The 17400-nt window shown below is 36.7% G+C and overlaps 1 protein-coding gene across 19 annotated transcripts in view; it reads left to right on the top strand.

Annotated features, from left to right (window-relative positions):
* LOC110838891 (GATOR complex protein Iml1-like) overlaps positions 1-17400 on the top strand; it is a 60690-nt gene that overhangs the window by 1525 nt on the left and 41765 nt on the right. For 15 of the 19 annotated variants that reach the window (XM_087341157.1, XM_087341170.1, XM_087341172.1 and 12 more), the window contains exons 2-14: positions 3003-3098; positions 3767-3891; positions 4321-4465; positions 5326-5496; positions 7066-7190; positions 8223-8410; positions 8651-8847; positions 9109-9176; positions 10015-10233; positions 11335-11576; positions 12890-13114; positions 13767-13940; positions 14409-14546. In XM_087341157.1, coding sequence (XP_087197283.1) covers positions 8398-8410; positions 8651-8847; positions 9109-9176; positions 10015-10233; positions 11335-11576; positions 12890-13114; positions 13767-13940; positions 14409-14546 — 1276 coding nt within the window. In that variant the 5' untranslated portion in view covers positions 3003-3098; positions 3767-3891; positions 4321-4465; ... (1 more) ...; positions 7066-7190; positions 8223-8397. The other 4 variants (XM_087341168.1, XM_087341154.1, XM_087341169.1 and 1 more) reach the window with 4 other exon arrangements.

The following is a 17400-nucleotide window of genomic DNA, read 5'->3' as shown; positions in this document are numbered from 1 at the left end:
CTATTAATAAGGTAGTATATTTGCGTCATATTGTGAATTAGGTTAATATTTTCCGTCAAATCACAATTTTAATAAGATAATAAAATATAAGATATTTAAAATATCATTTCACGTTCCGCATCGAATGATCGATTTACAAATTGGAACGTCTCTTACGACATGTTTCGGTTATATTTAACCGTCCGCAGGTATAAATTAGATTGGTAAATCTAAAACTCGAATTACAATCATTTACAATGTTATGCAGTTTATTGAAAATGTTATTATCAGATTACTCTTATATATTAGAACGAAGGTATTGTTTTTTATATGGCGTGGTTCATCTGATGTTCAATATTAGTCGGTGATGAGTTGATAGAGACATGACGTGTCTAGCGGAATACATCTAGAAGTATTACTGTGTCGGGTCTAGGTTTAATACTGAAATTCGATGCGGAACGTGAAATGATATTTTAAATATTTTATATTTTATTATCTTATTAAAATTGTGATTTGACGGAAAATATTAAAATATCAAAACTATTAATGATAAACTGTTTGCACAGCTTTATTCAGTCAGACATTTATGAAATTTTACTATACCAGGTGATCTTAAGGCAGTAAATACTAAATGTATAGTAATTGCTACAACAAAGATATGATTGAGCATTAATTCATTTACATGTGTGGATCCATTGCATGGGCTTTGTATGAACTATGTTTGTCATAAGAGATATTTTGATAGAGATAATTTGAGCTTATGTACAAATTATATAAGTTGAAATATAAACTTATGGTATGTAACATCTAGCTTTCTTGAATTTAATGACATTTCCAGGTACTAGCATTGTTAAGACCTCAAGTAGTTTGGTCTGTAACTTCAAAAATCTTGCTGTTTTATTATGCGTCGTTAGGATCTTGGTAGATTAAAGGTGTTATGCAGATTGTGTATGCTATTTTGAATTTTTATGCTTATGAATATGTCCTGTTTCTCTACGTTTCTAGTTTATGTTAGAATTTATTGAACATGATGCTGTAGAACAGGAATGTATGGGCTATCTGAATCCTGTATTTGAAGATTTATTAGACGAAGATGAAGTTAGAAAAATTCAGGGTGAAGGAGCAAGTAGACCTCTTGTAGGGAACACACCAGAAAAACCTGAGGAGCGAATGGAATCTGAACCACCAGCAGAAGTAAGGCAGTATCCGGAAATTGTCATTTATGACGATACTCAGCATAGATATTTTGTGAGTGCAGTACAAGATGAAATAAGAACAGTGAAATTACCTGAAACAGATGGAATAATTATAAATAAAGGAGAAGAAAAAGATAAAATTAGCATAGCAACTGAAACTGAAGTTATTGCAGATCGAAACCAAGGGGATATTGTGAAAACATTAGAATCTCCTGCACATTCTTCTCAAGATGCAGATGAAATGGATACATTTTGCTTGGCAAAGGACAGTATACTCTTCTCTCAAGTGTCAACGAACACACTTGTGACCAGTAATGCCAAGGTGGAGCACGTAGGCTCCGAACAAGAGGCAGATCCTTGCCAAGTAGTGGAGGTAAAGGGAATTTTAAAGTCAGTAGTCTCTTCTTTGGAACCCATTAAGCATGTGGTCTACCCCAGCAGAAGCATAGAAACAATGGTACAGTTTGGCCCCCATTCCGTTGAAATGTTGGAAATCGTTGAGGAGTCTGCACCAGAGACTGATTCTGAGTCACCTGTTAAATCAACTAATGTCCAAGGAAACACAAGGAAGATGTTGCATGATGTTCAGGGAGGTGCTACTTTGACAATTATCTCTAACAAAAAAATTGCTAGATTATCACTGGAAAATGTTGAGCAACCACGATCTCAACGATTATCAGATGAAGAAATTATCAGGGTGAGTGCAGTTACTAGTAGCGATCCAACTGCATGTCTCCGTCTAACTCAGCTTCAAGCAGAATCAGTTGATAAATTGAATGATTCCCCACGTAAAGTGTCCGATCCTGGTTACTGTGTGAAAATGCATGCAACCTCAAGTGATAACCCACCTTCACTCTGCCTTCAGATGATGGACAGAATCGACAAAACAGAAGAGATCACTGTAACTGCATGGCGTGATTCTGAATATGTAATTCTAGATCCAACTAACAGACAGATTTCACATGCTGACAGCGGTTTGAAAATAGTGGGTAGATCTTCACAGTTTGCTGTTATAGAAGTTGGACAAATATCTGAACATAACACATCTACCGATCTAAAAGAATTAATTCTTAAAAAGGAAATTGAAGTGTCTAAAACATATGAAATAATTGGCAACTTTAGTGACCCAAATCCTTCATGTAACACTGCTGCAGTAGAGTTAAGATATGACTGCAAGAGTTTCTATGGGAATAACAAAGAGACTGATGATGGTGAACCTCCTCTTGAACTGAATGACAGTTCAAGCTCAGATGATGAAAGTCCATCTCTTGGTCACAGTGTGTCTGAAAATATTTTATCTGCTTTTGGTTTTGATGAATGAGAATTTAAATAAACATTCAGTTTATTGATTATAGTATATAAAGTTTATTCTGTAGTTATTCTTTAATATTATATAGAGGTTTTAACATGATCCACTGTGGATTACCCTGAAAACTGAATGATTTGTTACATCACAGGAATATAGCTTTTTACCACTGTGCGTACGCTGATGGGTCTTCAGGTTATGCTGATCGATGAATGACTTGTCACACAAATCGCAGGAATATGGCCGCTGGCCATCATGTAATGTGTTCTCTTCTTTTGCAGGACTGTAGCAAACAAATCGAAAGTCTTCAAAGCCTAGAAAATTTTATTCCATTGTGTGCTGATCATGCATTCGCGTTCACTGGGCGTTGACTGTGACGTCACAACATGGCGGATATGTTTCGTCAACTTTAAAATTTAGAATTAATATAGGTATATGTGCTTGCGTTTCAGATTTTCATTTATTTATATTTATTTATTTATTGAAAATGTACTACATACCGAAATCCTGTATCATTTCAGAGGGTGAATCTGTTAATTTTTTAAAAGATAAGGACAGAACCAAAGCATCTGATACAGAGTTGGATGCTGAGATAGATGAAGAAATCTCAACATTAGGTGAGTGGGTTTTTGTAACACATAGAACAGAGGCGCTGGATACATTAGCAGTTGAGGTGGGGGAGTATAGTTTGGACATTGAAGGAATACGGGAGGTTAGATGGCCTGATGATGGAAGACCAACAAAGGGAACTACGTATTACACGAGACTTGCCAAACATTCTTCAGGGTGTGGGCAACTTTGGCAAAATTTGGTCTGTATGCAGGCAACGTGAAGCTCAATACGTGTGTGTGTGTATATATATATATATATACACTTTTATCTGCATAATTTTCTATACATTATATACAATAAAAATATAATGATGATAACGTGAAAAGTTAGTAAAAAATGCAATTCCCAACCTAGGCTAGGGTGTGTTTATTTTTAGCACATTTTACGTGGTCACCACACCAACAGGTACACACTTTAGATTCCTAGTGACAAAGTATCGGGTGTTTGTAGCATGGCTCACGATGCCACAAGGAAGACCTTAGGCCCTCGTGTGATCTCCTTGCTTTCCGAGGAGGTGTACTGTTATAGATTCAGTGTGAGTGCCTTGTCTGTCTCAAAGAGGAGTTTGAGATCAGGGGATGTGCTTAGTGGCAAATTTCATGTGAACTGTATCTGTAGTGTGTGTGGACTGGTAACAACGAAGACATGGCAGACCAATTTGTCTGAATATCAGTGTTTCAGAAGATCAGTTGTGTGCGTGATGGGGAAGCAGCTTTTTTGGAGTTGGAGTTGTGAAGAACCAGACAGAACGAAGCACCTGGAGTGTTTGTGACTTGGATAAGGAAGTGCAGTATTCAGGTATGTTAGGGATTAGAGTTTATTTACATTCCATAGATCCTTATTACGACTAAACCAAATGATGTAGAACATGTCATTTCATACAACATACATGAACCTCAGTACTTTCGACACAATTACAAGGACGTGTTTCACATGTGAATGTACATAACCTGGAAAATAAGTTTACAAATTAGTTAGTCAATGCTTTTTGGAGGAAATAATCTCTTGTTTACTGTTAAAATAATGTGAAACCTATAAATACACTCTGTGAGCAAACTGCAATTTCTTAATATTAAAGCAGATAGTACATGTAGTTACCATTGGGCTTTAGTCAGTCGTTACAGAACAAGGACTGCATTAGTACAAAGCATTTGATAAAACATTAAAGGTTTCTTGTAAAAACCCCTGTATGGAACATCATTAGCGTGTACTTTTCTGCTCTGCTAGCTGGTTGGGGTGGAGACTGTAGGAAAGGAAGGTGGACCCACCAAGTCGGAGGAATCTCCTACCGGTGAACCCCGGAAGGTCGGAATCCATGATAGCGGCATTCCATGGGCAACATTACGACCGTCTGCTCCTCAAACAAGTACAGGTATGCAAAAGTAATTCTGTAAACTGTCTTTAAAAGGTCGATTTTATGGGTGCCAGACTCGGTATCTCATTTCTATTGAAAGACATAGATTATGGGGTATGTGAGATGAAATAAATAATTCTGTGACATAAGAGTGGATATAAGTGTCCTGTTATTACCTTCAGGTTTTCCAAGCAAACTTTGTGTACATTTTTCATAACTTTTCTTGTCTTATCCTTGTTTAATTGTGTCTCTTTGCCCCCTCCCTCCACCCAATAGTAATAAAAAGAGAAATCATTTGTAAATGTATGAAAGGAATGTTAAAAGATTGATTTCTGGATCACTATAATTTCAGCAGTGGCTTGATTGACATTTCATTATAGCTGTTGGAAAAAAAATGTTACGCACTCGTCTGAATCAGAGGAATCTGGTTGGTGCCGAAATCGGTTAAACCCTCTGACATCCAGCTCTAACACTGGTGGAGTGCTGTTCAATTGTACGTGGAAGTAAATCCGCTAACTGTGAATTTTGTCTTGCGCACAAAAGTACAGAATGAAAATTACCGATTTCTTCTGATCCACTCAATTCTTTTGAACTGAAGTGAGCCATATCTTGAAGTGTCAGTATTTATTACATCCAACAACCAATCAGATTTCTATTCAGTCACTGCAACAGTACCAGTACCAGTTGAAAATAAATAATTCTGAATCTTTATTACGCAGTTTTCTGTTCTCAGTCGTCACTTTATCTCTCTTAGGTCAAGTTATTCGGGTTCTGAACTTCATTTTCAAACATTCCTAATTTGTTTTCTTTTCCAGAGTTGTATGATAAATTTTCACCAAAGTGTTCTGTAGTGCAGATTTGTATGTGCATTATTTCAGGATTAAATTTGGGAAAGTGGCAATGAAATGTCGAGACTGTAGAGCGTCGTCACCCGCAATGCAAAGAACAGGTGCCTCTGCCATGTGTGTCAGTGGATAATACCCCGACTCGTCGTGGAGGTGTGACGGGCACCATCGCTGATTACACTCCTCATGGTGCCATCCATCATTGTGCGTTGTGTCAATGAGGTTGAGCTTTGTGGTCTTAACAAAATTAGCTATTTTTAAGATACTTGACTTTGCAGTATCGTGAGCTGGGATAGCTCAGTCAGTACAGTGACTAGCTGCAGGCTGGGCGATCGGGGTTCGATCCCCGACGGGGACCGAGGATTTTTCCTCTAGTCTCTGCGTCCAGACCGGCTCTGGGGCGCACCTAGCCTCCTCTGCACGATTTTGAATGCTGAAATAAATTAGGATGTTATTTTAATGAGGCTGCATTGAAAAGGTGTCAGCATTAATAATGCATTACAGTTATGGTTGGAACTTACTAATATGATGTAGACTAAAAGGGTAATATTTTGATATAGTATGTAATACATTACAGCAATTTTACTAATCACGACACAAGGAGCATGTGAACTGCTTTGCTCTGAGAACTGTAACATAATTGGGCATTTTTGTTTAAGCAGAAGTTAAACAAATTCTGATGCTGATTTTGCATTTGCATTGTGAGGAAGAGAAGTTTTTAGTGTGAACTGCCTGTTTGGTGTTCCATACATTATTATAGGTTTTTTATTCCAATTTTTGTTAAACTAAGTTAAAAATCCAAGGCAAAGCATGTAGGTAAATGTGTAAGCCTGACTTAGTAACTTCTGAAGAGGTTATTGTATTTGTCTTGACAGACACAGTTTCATAACCAAATATCAAAGTGGAAAGTGTGAAATTGCAGTGATCCATATGTATAACAACATTTATTATTAAGTAAGTAAAGTGTAAGTTAGTTCAAGAGTTAGAATCACGTGTATATCGCAATGTTGTGACAACCTGTAGACTTGTAGGTAGATTGCAATTTTTAAGAGAAACGCTGTCTCTATCTTCAGGGCTGACGTGGCCATGCTTGGATGTGGAGAGATTGATACGGGATCACAGGGCCCTTATACCTGTGACCGATTAACTAATATTTTCTCGAAGACAGTGGCACATTGAGTCGGTTAATCAGATGTGCCCTCAGAAGTTATGTAGTGTCAAAAGACGTGTTACAACGATTGGGAATGATGCGTCCGGAGAGATTCTGACTCAAGCAGGCAAATATTGCACAGTAATGACTGCATATTTAATTCTAAAGACAGTTTCGAGTTTCCAAACACAATTATGGGCTCATTACTACATGTTTGGTTTATGTACTGCAATATCTTTATATATGATTCATGAGTAAGCTTAGAACAATTGTAAAGTTTGCTTTATGTCTTCTGGTTCTTAATTATCTCCATAGCAGTAGCTGAGATGACATAGTTGATTAGTAGTGTTTTAGTTGGGATATTAAAATTTATTATTAAGCAAACCAAATTCCACAACTAAATGTTTCGTATTAAACTAGTTGATTAGTGTTGAAGTAGTACATTCTCTTCATGAGTTATTGTTCTTTTTTCTCCTTCAACTTTTACATGTGAAACTGTTTCACTTTTAATTTCGTCAAGATTCATTTCAAGTTTCGGTGGATGTGCTGAGTGGCAACTTTCATGTGAACTGGTATCACGGTGTCACACGAAGACACGGCAGACCAATTTGTCTGAATATCAGTGTTTCAGAAGATCAGTTGTGTTCGTGCTGGGGAAGCAGCTTTTTTGGAGTTGGAGATGTGAAGAACCAGACAGAATGAGGCACCTGGAGTGTTTGTGAATTGGATAAGGAAGTGCAGTATTCAGGTATGCTAGAGCGTAGAGTTTATTTACATTCCATAGATCCTTCTTAGGACTAAACCAAATGATGTAGAACATGTCATTTAATAAAATACAGTGAAACCTCTATCCATCGTTCCCGGAACTATCGTTTTCCCGGATGCATCGTCTGTTTTGTTCGGTCCCGAATACATCCCATATAAAATAATGTTACATTTTCCCGCTTCTATCGTTCCTCGAACTATCGTTTTATCGCATCGATCGTTCAAAAATCTTAGTTCCGGCCCGCAATGATCGTTTCTGAGAAATTATAACGAAATTTACGCGATATTTTTAGAATTTAATTCCGAAAGACGCACAATGTTTTTGGAATACACAGTAGCGGTAACCTGTTATGTCGCCCAACCAGCACAGATTCTTTTGGAATGAGGGGTGCTCATTGTCAGAAATTTTACGAGTTAAATTAGGGTGCACTCAAATTTCGTTCCAGCGATGCCAGATGGCATGTGCAGTGTGAATTTCTTCACAAATGCTTTTATTACAAGTACAAAGGAAAGGCGGGCGACACTTTTCATTCTTCTGGTTCATCTCGTTTCCAGCGGTTCAGTGTCTCTTCTACAGCTACGTTTCGTTGTGTTCGGCAGTAATAGTACTTCCATTCTTCCTGTTATTGTCCGCGAAGGGGGTGGGAGTGGTGAGGAAGACGACGAATGCGAGCCCGAAGCTGTGCCGAGTTTTGCCGAAGCATTGGCAAAAGTGAAGTCGTTCTTTTATGCGCATAATATTACTGAACGTGACGAGGAAAACATTTTGAACGTGGAAAGTGCTCGGTTTGGTCTAAAACGTAAAGTTTCGACAAACCAGTTGTCCATTAAAGACTTTTTTGGTAAAAAGAAGTAACTTTGAAAGAGAAACATTGTTTTTTTTTAAATGTTTAATGCTTTCCCGCATTCATCGTTTTTATTTCCCACCCCCGCCGAAAACGATGCATCGAGGTTTCACTGTATTAATTTCAGTTTCATCTAAACACAAGTAATTGCACATTCTTGACATTTCCAGAGTTGCAGTTCAGAATGAGAGGTATGACGACTGGACAAACACATTGGTACAGTTACGCCGACTTTTCACTGATTATCAGAAGATAGTGCTTGAATATCACAAAAGACCTGGGGTTCAGATTCCAAAAGCTGTCAACTCTACAGCGGCACAAGGAAATTTTCTTGAAGTCTTGAACATGTCTCTCAATGGTTGGTATTTGCTATTTTAACTGAATTATGAAAACCTATTTTTTACTATTTTAATATTTTCAGTAACAAAAAACAGCTGGATGGACAAACACACACCCACATCTTTCCCATTATGCAGTTTGTGCATAGAACATATAAGCCACCATAACTAAATGGATTTTGATGAACTCTGACATTGTCATGCTATTTTACCTCTATAATGAATCTGAATTGTATGTACAAATTTATTTATGTACACAGTTTTTGAAAAACACTACTTAGATCGCAGTTTTGATCGAACTGGACAGTTGTCAGTAGTAATAACACCAGGAGTTGGAGTATTTGAAGTGGACCGGGAGTTAACTAATGTCACAGAGCAGCGCATCATTGATAACGGTGTTGGAAGTGACCTTGTGTGTGTTGGAGAGCAGCCACTTCATGCTGTCCCACTTCTGAAAGTATGTTGACTGAAAAGTGTATTGTATATATTATTAATGCAGTGTAGAAAATTATTTTAACTTCAGGCCAGTTTAGCTTGTTCTGAATTAACCATAGGCTATAGAGCCTCACTAAAATATTGTCAGTGATATTCTCAAACACTGTTGAGATTCTTTCTGCTATAAGTTTTGTCCTAGATGTTGTTCCTTTGAATATTGTTTATATACAGATATCAGTTGAAGACAGTGTTTTAATTACTGTTTTGTTTATTTGTTTCACAGTTCCATAATAAAGATACCTCCTTCAGTGCAGCATATGACTATAGTTTGCCTCATTGGATCAATTTAAGGTTGTTGAAAAATAGTAACACAAGTTTTTCTTTGTAAATAGTTTTTTAGTTCTAAGCAGCAGCATCATCGGCTTAAAGTTATGTACCTTTAGGGCCATTCTGTCCTAAACAGTATTATGTGATTAATATTGAGATATAAAAACCAGAATGACCAACTAGTGAGTAATTGTTTGACTGTGCATAATATGGAGTGATTTGGTGGTCGGTTACATTGGCTATAAGCATTGGGAAGTGAAACTTGTATATTGGTTTGTACTTAAGTATTTATTGCATTGTTTACTGGCACCCTATTCAGAGGTGGTTTAATCATACCTTCTCTCCTATATAATGATCATAATTAGTTTGCAGAAGAAGTATTTAAATTTGTACCATACCAACATTTAAAACATGGAGGACCGAGCAGGTGTGTGTAATGATGATTCTGTAGCCTTGTGTTTGCGAGAAACCCAGTTTGAATCTTGCCATGTTATCAGCTGATCTGGTTGAGCTTTTTTCTGTTTCTCCTTATTCACTGATTGACTATCTGGTTAATTAATACCTTCAGATGGGCCATAAATGCTTCCTACTTAAACTTAAGACAGGTTTCCATCTTATTTGTTGGTATGTAGTTGAAACAACATTCTTTATAACTTAAGAATTATTCAGAAACAGAAAATAATTTTTGGTTTAAATTTGAACTGCAAGCTGCACTGCAGAAGCAGAAAATAAAGATTTGAAATGTGAAATGGACTTTGTAAATGTCCTATACAAATGTGCACTACAGTGAAGTTTGAAAATAAAATGGTAGTGACTTCAGATTTTTAGTATATAATAATAACAACTTTTTATCTGATTACAGCTTCTATTCGACAAACAAAAAAGTGGCATATTCTACCTTTATTCCAAGAATCAAACTGCCACCAAAGAGAACAAAACCATCACCTGCATCTAATGGCTGCCCTTTGCAAGCATCAAAATCAAAATTGATCCAAGAAGATGAGTGTATGCCTAATTCACTCTTTGATTATGATGCTTATGATGCTCAAGTGTTCCAGTTGCCTCCCATCCATACAACGAGGTAATTAAGATTTTTTATCATAAGAAATCTTTAATGATCAAGTAAAAATTTAGTTTACTTGTCAAAATAAGAAATTGTGCCAACTTTTGCTGGCAGAACCTCTTTAAAAGTAGCCACTTTTGAGATGAAGAAAGGGGATAATATTAAATGAATGTCATTAAGAAAATTGGAAGGATTTGGAGTAAATATAATTGTGGATTGTAATGTAATGTATGGTGCACAGAAGATAGACTACATTTATTATGTAGTTTAGTTTTAAGACCTTAGCAAATGTAGGAAGAAGTAATATCAATCATAAGGGAAATGGTTTGTGATTTTGTGGGCTGAACTTGTCTTTTTCAGGATAAAGTCCAGTGGTGAGTTCCATGAAAGACAGGAAATGTTTAGGCTAGCAGGGTTTCTTGAAAAGAACTATGCTTGTACTCTGAAGAAATTTAGGAATTATGAGTCCTGCCACATTTCTTTATACAAGGAATCACTGATTTTAAGAGATGGTATAACCTTAGAAAGATTTGGTTTTAAACCCTTTCTATTTGGCAGAGGTCTCATTTTGTAGTTATTATTACAAAAGAGTCTGGAAATTCTTTGGTAGCCTGCTAGGCAAAAATGGGCCAGAGGAAAACTTTTCCATCCATCCAATGGCACTGCAGCCCGAGTCTGAGCCTTGGTCTCCTCCCAGGTAGGAGGTTTCCTAGTCTTTGAAGTGTGTGTTTGTGAGTAGTGAGTGACCAGCCTATTGACACTGCACAATTTCCACTCATTCCGGATTTGTCTGCTAGAGCCATCTAGTAGAGAATCAGGGGAGACGTGTGAGAAATGGCCAATGAATTTTGCTTATGAAACATCTCGTTCATGCTCGTAAGTTTCTTTTACATGCCATAAATCTACAACATGGGACCACCACTTTACTTTCCCCTCCAAAATAAGTAGTGCTACGGATTTTAATCACTCTTAAAAATTCATCATCCTCGGCCAGGTTTGAACCTGCGTACTTTGGGTACAGTGGTGAGTACACTAACCACTAGTCCACTGAGGGTGACAGAGCAAAACTTAACTCCTTTTAATTTCTGTTATTGGGTAAAAGAAAGTATTGAATTGCAGGTTATCCCGTAGCTTGCAGCGTGTGAATAGTAGCCGACACAAGAAAACTAGTGTTTCAGTGTTGGATTCACAGAGTGGGAGTGGACAAAAATTTCTCAAGAGGAAAATGTCTGATCCAGACATTCACCATTCCCTAAGTGATGGCTCGACTGCTGGCACCTCTGCACCTCGCTCAGCAGCCATTTCTATTCCTCAGCATCATTCCAGTAACATCTCACCACATCAGTCTGTTTCAGTTGGATGTGAGTACTCCTATAAAATCCCTCTGACTATGGTTACCATCTGGTACTGAAGATGCCGTTTTATGAAAGTTGTAAAATAAAGTTTAATGTTAGGCATTGTTAAAATATTGTAGACTTACTTTTCATTGGCCTAGTTGTCTTTCTACAAGTAAGATTAATAATAAGCATTTGTGATACCTTTTTATATTTTCCTCTCATTACAGTAAGATAATTTAGTCACTTTGATTAACAACAATTATAATCTTGTGCTATCCCATCGATATATATATATTTATTTCAGTATTGGCATAATCCTCAGTATTTCTTGTTATACTTGAATTTTTGTAAAAGTAAGTTCTGTTAGCTTTTTTGAAGCTTGATAAATGAAGAAAATTAGTCAGCTTCTAACCATGAAAATCTTCCTCCTTAAAAACAAAATTTTACATGGAATTCAGAATAAAAGTTTTGCTTTTTTAGAACTGATAACAAAGACAAAAACCATCAAATTGTTTCCCATGGGATTATTTAAATTATTACTAAAGATTGTTTTGACTGATCCTGAATATGTAGAATATTGTGCTTTAAAATTACATGTGAATCGATGTTGTATCAAAGGTCTTGCAACACCTAAAAGGTAAGTTGTTTGTAACAGATTTTTAAATTTTTGGTGAATGGATTATGTTGCATACATTCTTAAATTGTGTCTGCCTATTCTGATTTAGAGCTTAGATGTTTAAATATTTAAACACGTTTCTTTTACAGGTGGGTGGTTTTCCAAAGGTAGACAGACTTAAGGGGTAATTCGTTGTCCTTTCATTGTCCAAGAGTTAGGAGGCTCTTTGATAGTGCACAGAGTGTTAAGAGCAAGTAACTGTCCAGTATTAGTAACTTCATAAAATTGATCTGCTATGTCATATTCATAACGTTTAAGGGTATAATTTTCAATGTGGAGTTACATCTTTATTACATAATAATAATTGAGTTTATCAGTGTGCCATGTAGTCTGGTTCACTTGTACCATGCTACATGGTGCTACAACCCAGAAGACAGCCATTATCTTTATTACATCTTCTTATGTATTTGATAAGTTGGTTCCAGCACAAGGAATGAATATGTTGTTCTTTCAGTCTTTATATTTCTCAATGTTATAGATTCATATGTTTTTTGTATTATGTGAGAGACACCTTGTTATATATAATTTTTATATTACATTTTGAGTTACTTATTCTGTTTGATAAGTGAGTGCATGCCATCTAAAAGTCCTTAATGTGTAGGTTAGATATCCTTGTAAAGGTAGTTTTTGTCAGCATCAGTTTATACTCTTTTCTCCTTAGCTGTAAAGCATAGGGCATTTGGTGTCCAAACTGAAGCTCCAGAAGCAGAAATGTCCCCTCCGTATCGCCCAGTTGTTGGAAGTGCTGGATCTCCAAATAACCCGTTGCAGTCCCAGACCGATATTCTGCGGCCTGGGCGGCCTCTTATCAACCCTTTCGATCCATCTCATGTCACCATTAAGCTCACATCCAACAGGCGACGTTGGACTCATATCTTTCCCAAAGGTAACAATTATTGCTCAGTGTTCTCGATTGTTCTCTTTGTAGTAATGTGTGTGTGTGTGTGTGTGTGTGTCTGTAGGTAGCAAAATCAAACATGTATAGAATTTTCTTCGGGAAACTCATTAGTTGTGGGAACTTTGTAGAAAGGTGAATTGTACTGAAATGGATCTTTTAGTATTTTTCTGAATATATGTTTATGATATGCATGCTTTGCTAAGTGACTGCCAGAATATGTATTTGGATAATGCAGAGAATTTGTTTTAATACCTATTGAAGGAGCAGTGTTATTTATGTGTATGCATGATCTTATTTGTCAGTTCAATTATGACAAGGACCATTTGTGATCTACTTAACTTTTTTCATCTCAAAGATGTCTGTTACAACCTCAAACATCCACATCATTGGCATGGCATATTTGTAACTTGTGACACACAAGAGAGTGTGTTAGAAGTTTATAAGTATATTTATGACCAAAGATGGGCTTTATTTTGTACTGTTGTTGACAGAACTGCGTACTTGGAGACACTTTGTATTATCACATCTCACATATTATGGTTATGTTTTTCTTGTATAGAGAGATATTTTAATTAGTATTTGCATCACATGTATTTGGGTGGTCAGAGATCCATTATATGGAGTATTCATTTTATTGTAGGACCTACTGGGGTGCTTATCCAACAGCATCACTACCAGGCTATTCCAGCTGTTTCAAACCCAGACCAACATGTATATGAGGCTGGATCTACATATAGTACATCTCCAGGCAATGAAAACTCTACCCCAGTTGGTTCACTACCAAGATCAGGCTCTCAGATTACATTTCATGACAGTAAGTATTACATGCCTTCTACTACCCCTATAGCTGTCTAAATAGAAATACCAATTAATTCTCTTTATATTTGTCTGTGTATAATTTTTAATGACACTTTCAGCATCTCGGACTATGTAGTGTTGAATGATAGTGAATAATGAATAGGAAAGGACATGGAAGGAAGCAGCCTTGATCTAATTTGGGGTATTATCTTGGCATTTGCCTTGACAGATTGAATAAAGCTACAAAAACTTCAATCAGGATAGCCAGTCTCTGGGCCAAGATCTCTTTATACTGGAATATACACAGACATTGCCAAGTTGATATCTTAAATCAGGGTAGCAAATGGCTAAAGCTGAAATCTTTTTTTAATTTTGGTAGATTTCATATGAGACAGATTTTGCTATATTTAATTAACGAAGAATTATCTTGCAGGGTTTGTTATTACACTACAACAATGTCATGTTTTATTAACTTGTATTTCAGATTCCAAGAATCGATCCTCAGGGCGTCCAGGTGTTGTTCCATCAATATCTGGTGATAATATTATTCAAACTAATAAGAGTTTGACTTTACTCTGGGGAGCTACTGGTGAGCAAGAATGGACTCCTGCTCTCACTACAGGTGAGTTTAATAATAGAGCATATAATTTATACTACTGTATTTCAATTAGTATTTGTCATCACATTTTTTTCAAGTGCACATTCAAACAACTCTTCTAATTTTTTTATCTAGTGATCTAGATTTAATACTGACATGATTATACATGGGGACCTGATGGTCTAAGGATAATATATTGACTGTTTCCCAAATTATTTTATGGATCTAGTGGAGATTTTCTGAATGCCAACTCTGTCTCTTACCTCTGACATGGTTAAAATTACAATACATGCTGAGGTGTGAAATTTTGCTCAACTGGTACTTATGTAGCAGAAATGTATTCTTTCAACCTTGCATGGTCAGAAGAGGCTAGAAAATTAAAATAATATTCTAAAGATGGAATTTTTAAAAATTTTGTCATGTTTGGTATGTGTTCTTTGAACAAAGAGCAGAGGCTTGTTTGATTATCCCTGAAACTACTTAACAGTTTCTGTACTAAAGGATGTTAAACAAATAATTTGTATATGTGTTTGTCCAGTATAGTATCAGAAGCATACATTACATAAAATTCAAATGAATCCATAACTTCCCTCAAAAATAGCAGATCATAAATAAGTAGTACATTATGTATGTAACGTCTTATTATGCATTACATATTTTGCTTGAAAATACTTTTCCTCATATATGTATTTAAAAATACAAGGAACATAATGACTATACAGTGTAATATTTGTAATGTGAGTAGCTCTGCAACAATAAATTTCTATTTGCATTTAACAAACATCAAGGCCAATGTAGTATTCAGAATTGCAAAAAATGCATTTATCAAATATGTGTGCTGAAAATTAAAGTACACCATTGCACTTCTGTACATTATCAGTGTCATAATCCTTGAGGACATTCATGTAATGGTGTTGTTAAATTAATGTTGTGGTATGTGTTTCTGTTGGACATCACTACATTGACTTTCACATAAACGCAGGAAATTCACAAATTTTAGTCTGATACACTGCAGTACATTTGTGAGGTAATTTTTAAAGTACATAAAAGTGATTACTTTTATTATAATGTTCCCCCCTCCCCCTTACATGTCTTGTGTATAAGCATTCTTCACAAATGGAACATTGTAACTTGCATCATGGTGAGTATATAGTTTGGATTATACTAACAAATTTCATAATACACATATTTTAACTACTGTCAGAACATGCAGCTTTTATCTGCTATGTTATGAGAATATACAACTCAGTGCTAGTGTATTCACATTGCATTTTTGAATGAGTCCAAAAGCCACTGTAATGTTGGAAGTCATGTCATTCAAATTTCTAATTTTATTCAAGTGTTACAAGAAAATATTGGAAAGAACAGTGGTAAATTCATATACCATTTATTCTTGTTGTATCCCAATAATGTGTGATGTGATGTCAGATTAAACTAAAGTAGCCTTTATGTTTGATAGCATGATATTGATCATAATTTACTCTCTAATATGGTGTGCTAAAATGTATTTAACTTTCTTTGCTAAATTGTTTCCCTGTCTTTTTAACAACACTGTTCTCCTTTAAGAAAGAAAAATCTCTTGTGGCTTACCTTGTATGAGCTTGGATTGACTTTCAAAATGTTTCTTTTTGTGTGTGTCCATCCACATGTAATAACACCAGAGTAGATGAATAGAGTTTTATGAGATTTGATGTTTTGGTGTTTAGTAAAATTTATCCACTAACTAACTAACTAGATGGCTTACCGAACCCGAAGGTTCATCACCGAATTAACCAAAGCCCTCCACCAGACCCTGTCCTGGGCTAACAAAATCCAGTCTCCTTCAACTCTTATCTCCCATAGATCCCGCCTGAGATTATCCTCCCATCTACGTCTAGGTCTCCCCAGAGTTCTCTTCCCTTCAGGCTTCCCAAATAGTAGACCCAACCAACCAGATGGCTTACGGAACCCGAAGGTTCATCACCGAATTAACCAAAGCCCTCCACCGGACCCTGACCTGGGAAAACAAAATCCAGTCTCCTTCGACTCCTATCTCCCATAGATCCCGCCTGAGATTATCCTCCCATCTACGTCTAGGTCTCCCCAGAGTTCTCTTCCCTTCAGGCTTCCCAAATAGTAGACCCAACCAACCAGATGGCTTACGGAACCCGAAGGTTCATCACCGAATTAACCAAAGCCCTCCACCGGACCCTGACCTGGGAAAACAAAATCCAGTCTCCTTCAACTCTTATCTCCCATAGATCCCGCCTGAGATTATCCTCCCATCTACGTCTAGGTCTCCCCAGCGGTCTCTTCCCCTCAGGCTTCCCAACCAATACCCGGTGCACACCTCTTGTCCCATCCATGCGTGCTACATGCCCTGCCCATCTCATTCTTCTTGACTTAATCACCCTGACAATATTGGGGGAGGAGTACAGATTTTTAAGCTGCTCATTATGCAGTTTTAAAATTTATCCACACACTGGTTAAATTGGATATTGTGTATTAATAATGGGCACTTTATTTGAAGACTTCTGTAAGTTTCTGTGCATTTAAGTAATTGGGTGGGACACCCTGTGTGGAGACTCTCCTATGAATCATGCAACTATGTGAGAATTCTTAGGGGTCCTTCCTTCATGGTGATGCCTTTACCAGTGTAGTTCACGTATTTACTGCAGGTTCCTTTGTATTGTATTGACTGCATGTTTATTTGAAGTTTGGCTGCCTTCTGGGATGCTGCACCTTATAGTCTTGGAGAAATTGACTTGACATTTCAGAGGTGCTTACTGCCCCTGTCATTGTGGTGATGAGTTATCATCCTTATCACCTTGATGTGGAAGCAGTGAACACCTCTGAAACACTGGTCAGTTTCTACCAGACTACAAGGTGCAGCATCCCT

The sequence above is a fragment of the Zootermopsis nevadensis genome, unplaced genomic scaffold (genome assembly GCF_977971745.1).
Source record: "Zootermopsis nevadensis isolate Lab colony 2312 unplaced genomic scaffold, Znev_1.0 Znev_ptg000064l, whole genome shotgun sequence".
NCBI lineage: Eukaryota > Metazoa > Arthropoda > Insecta > Blattodea > Termopsidae > Zootermopsis > Zootermopsis nevadensis.
This window is presented reverse-complemented; position numbering and strand designations above follow the sequence as displayed.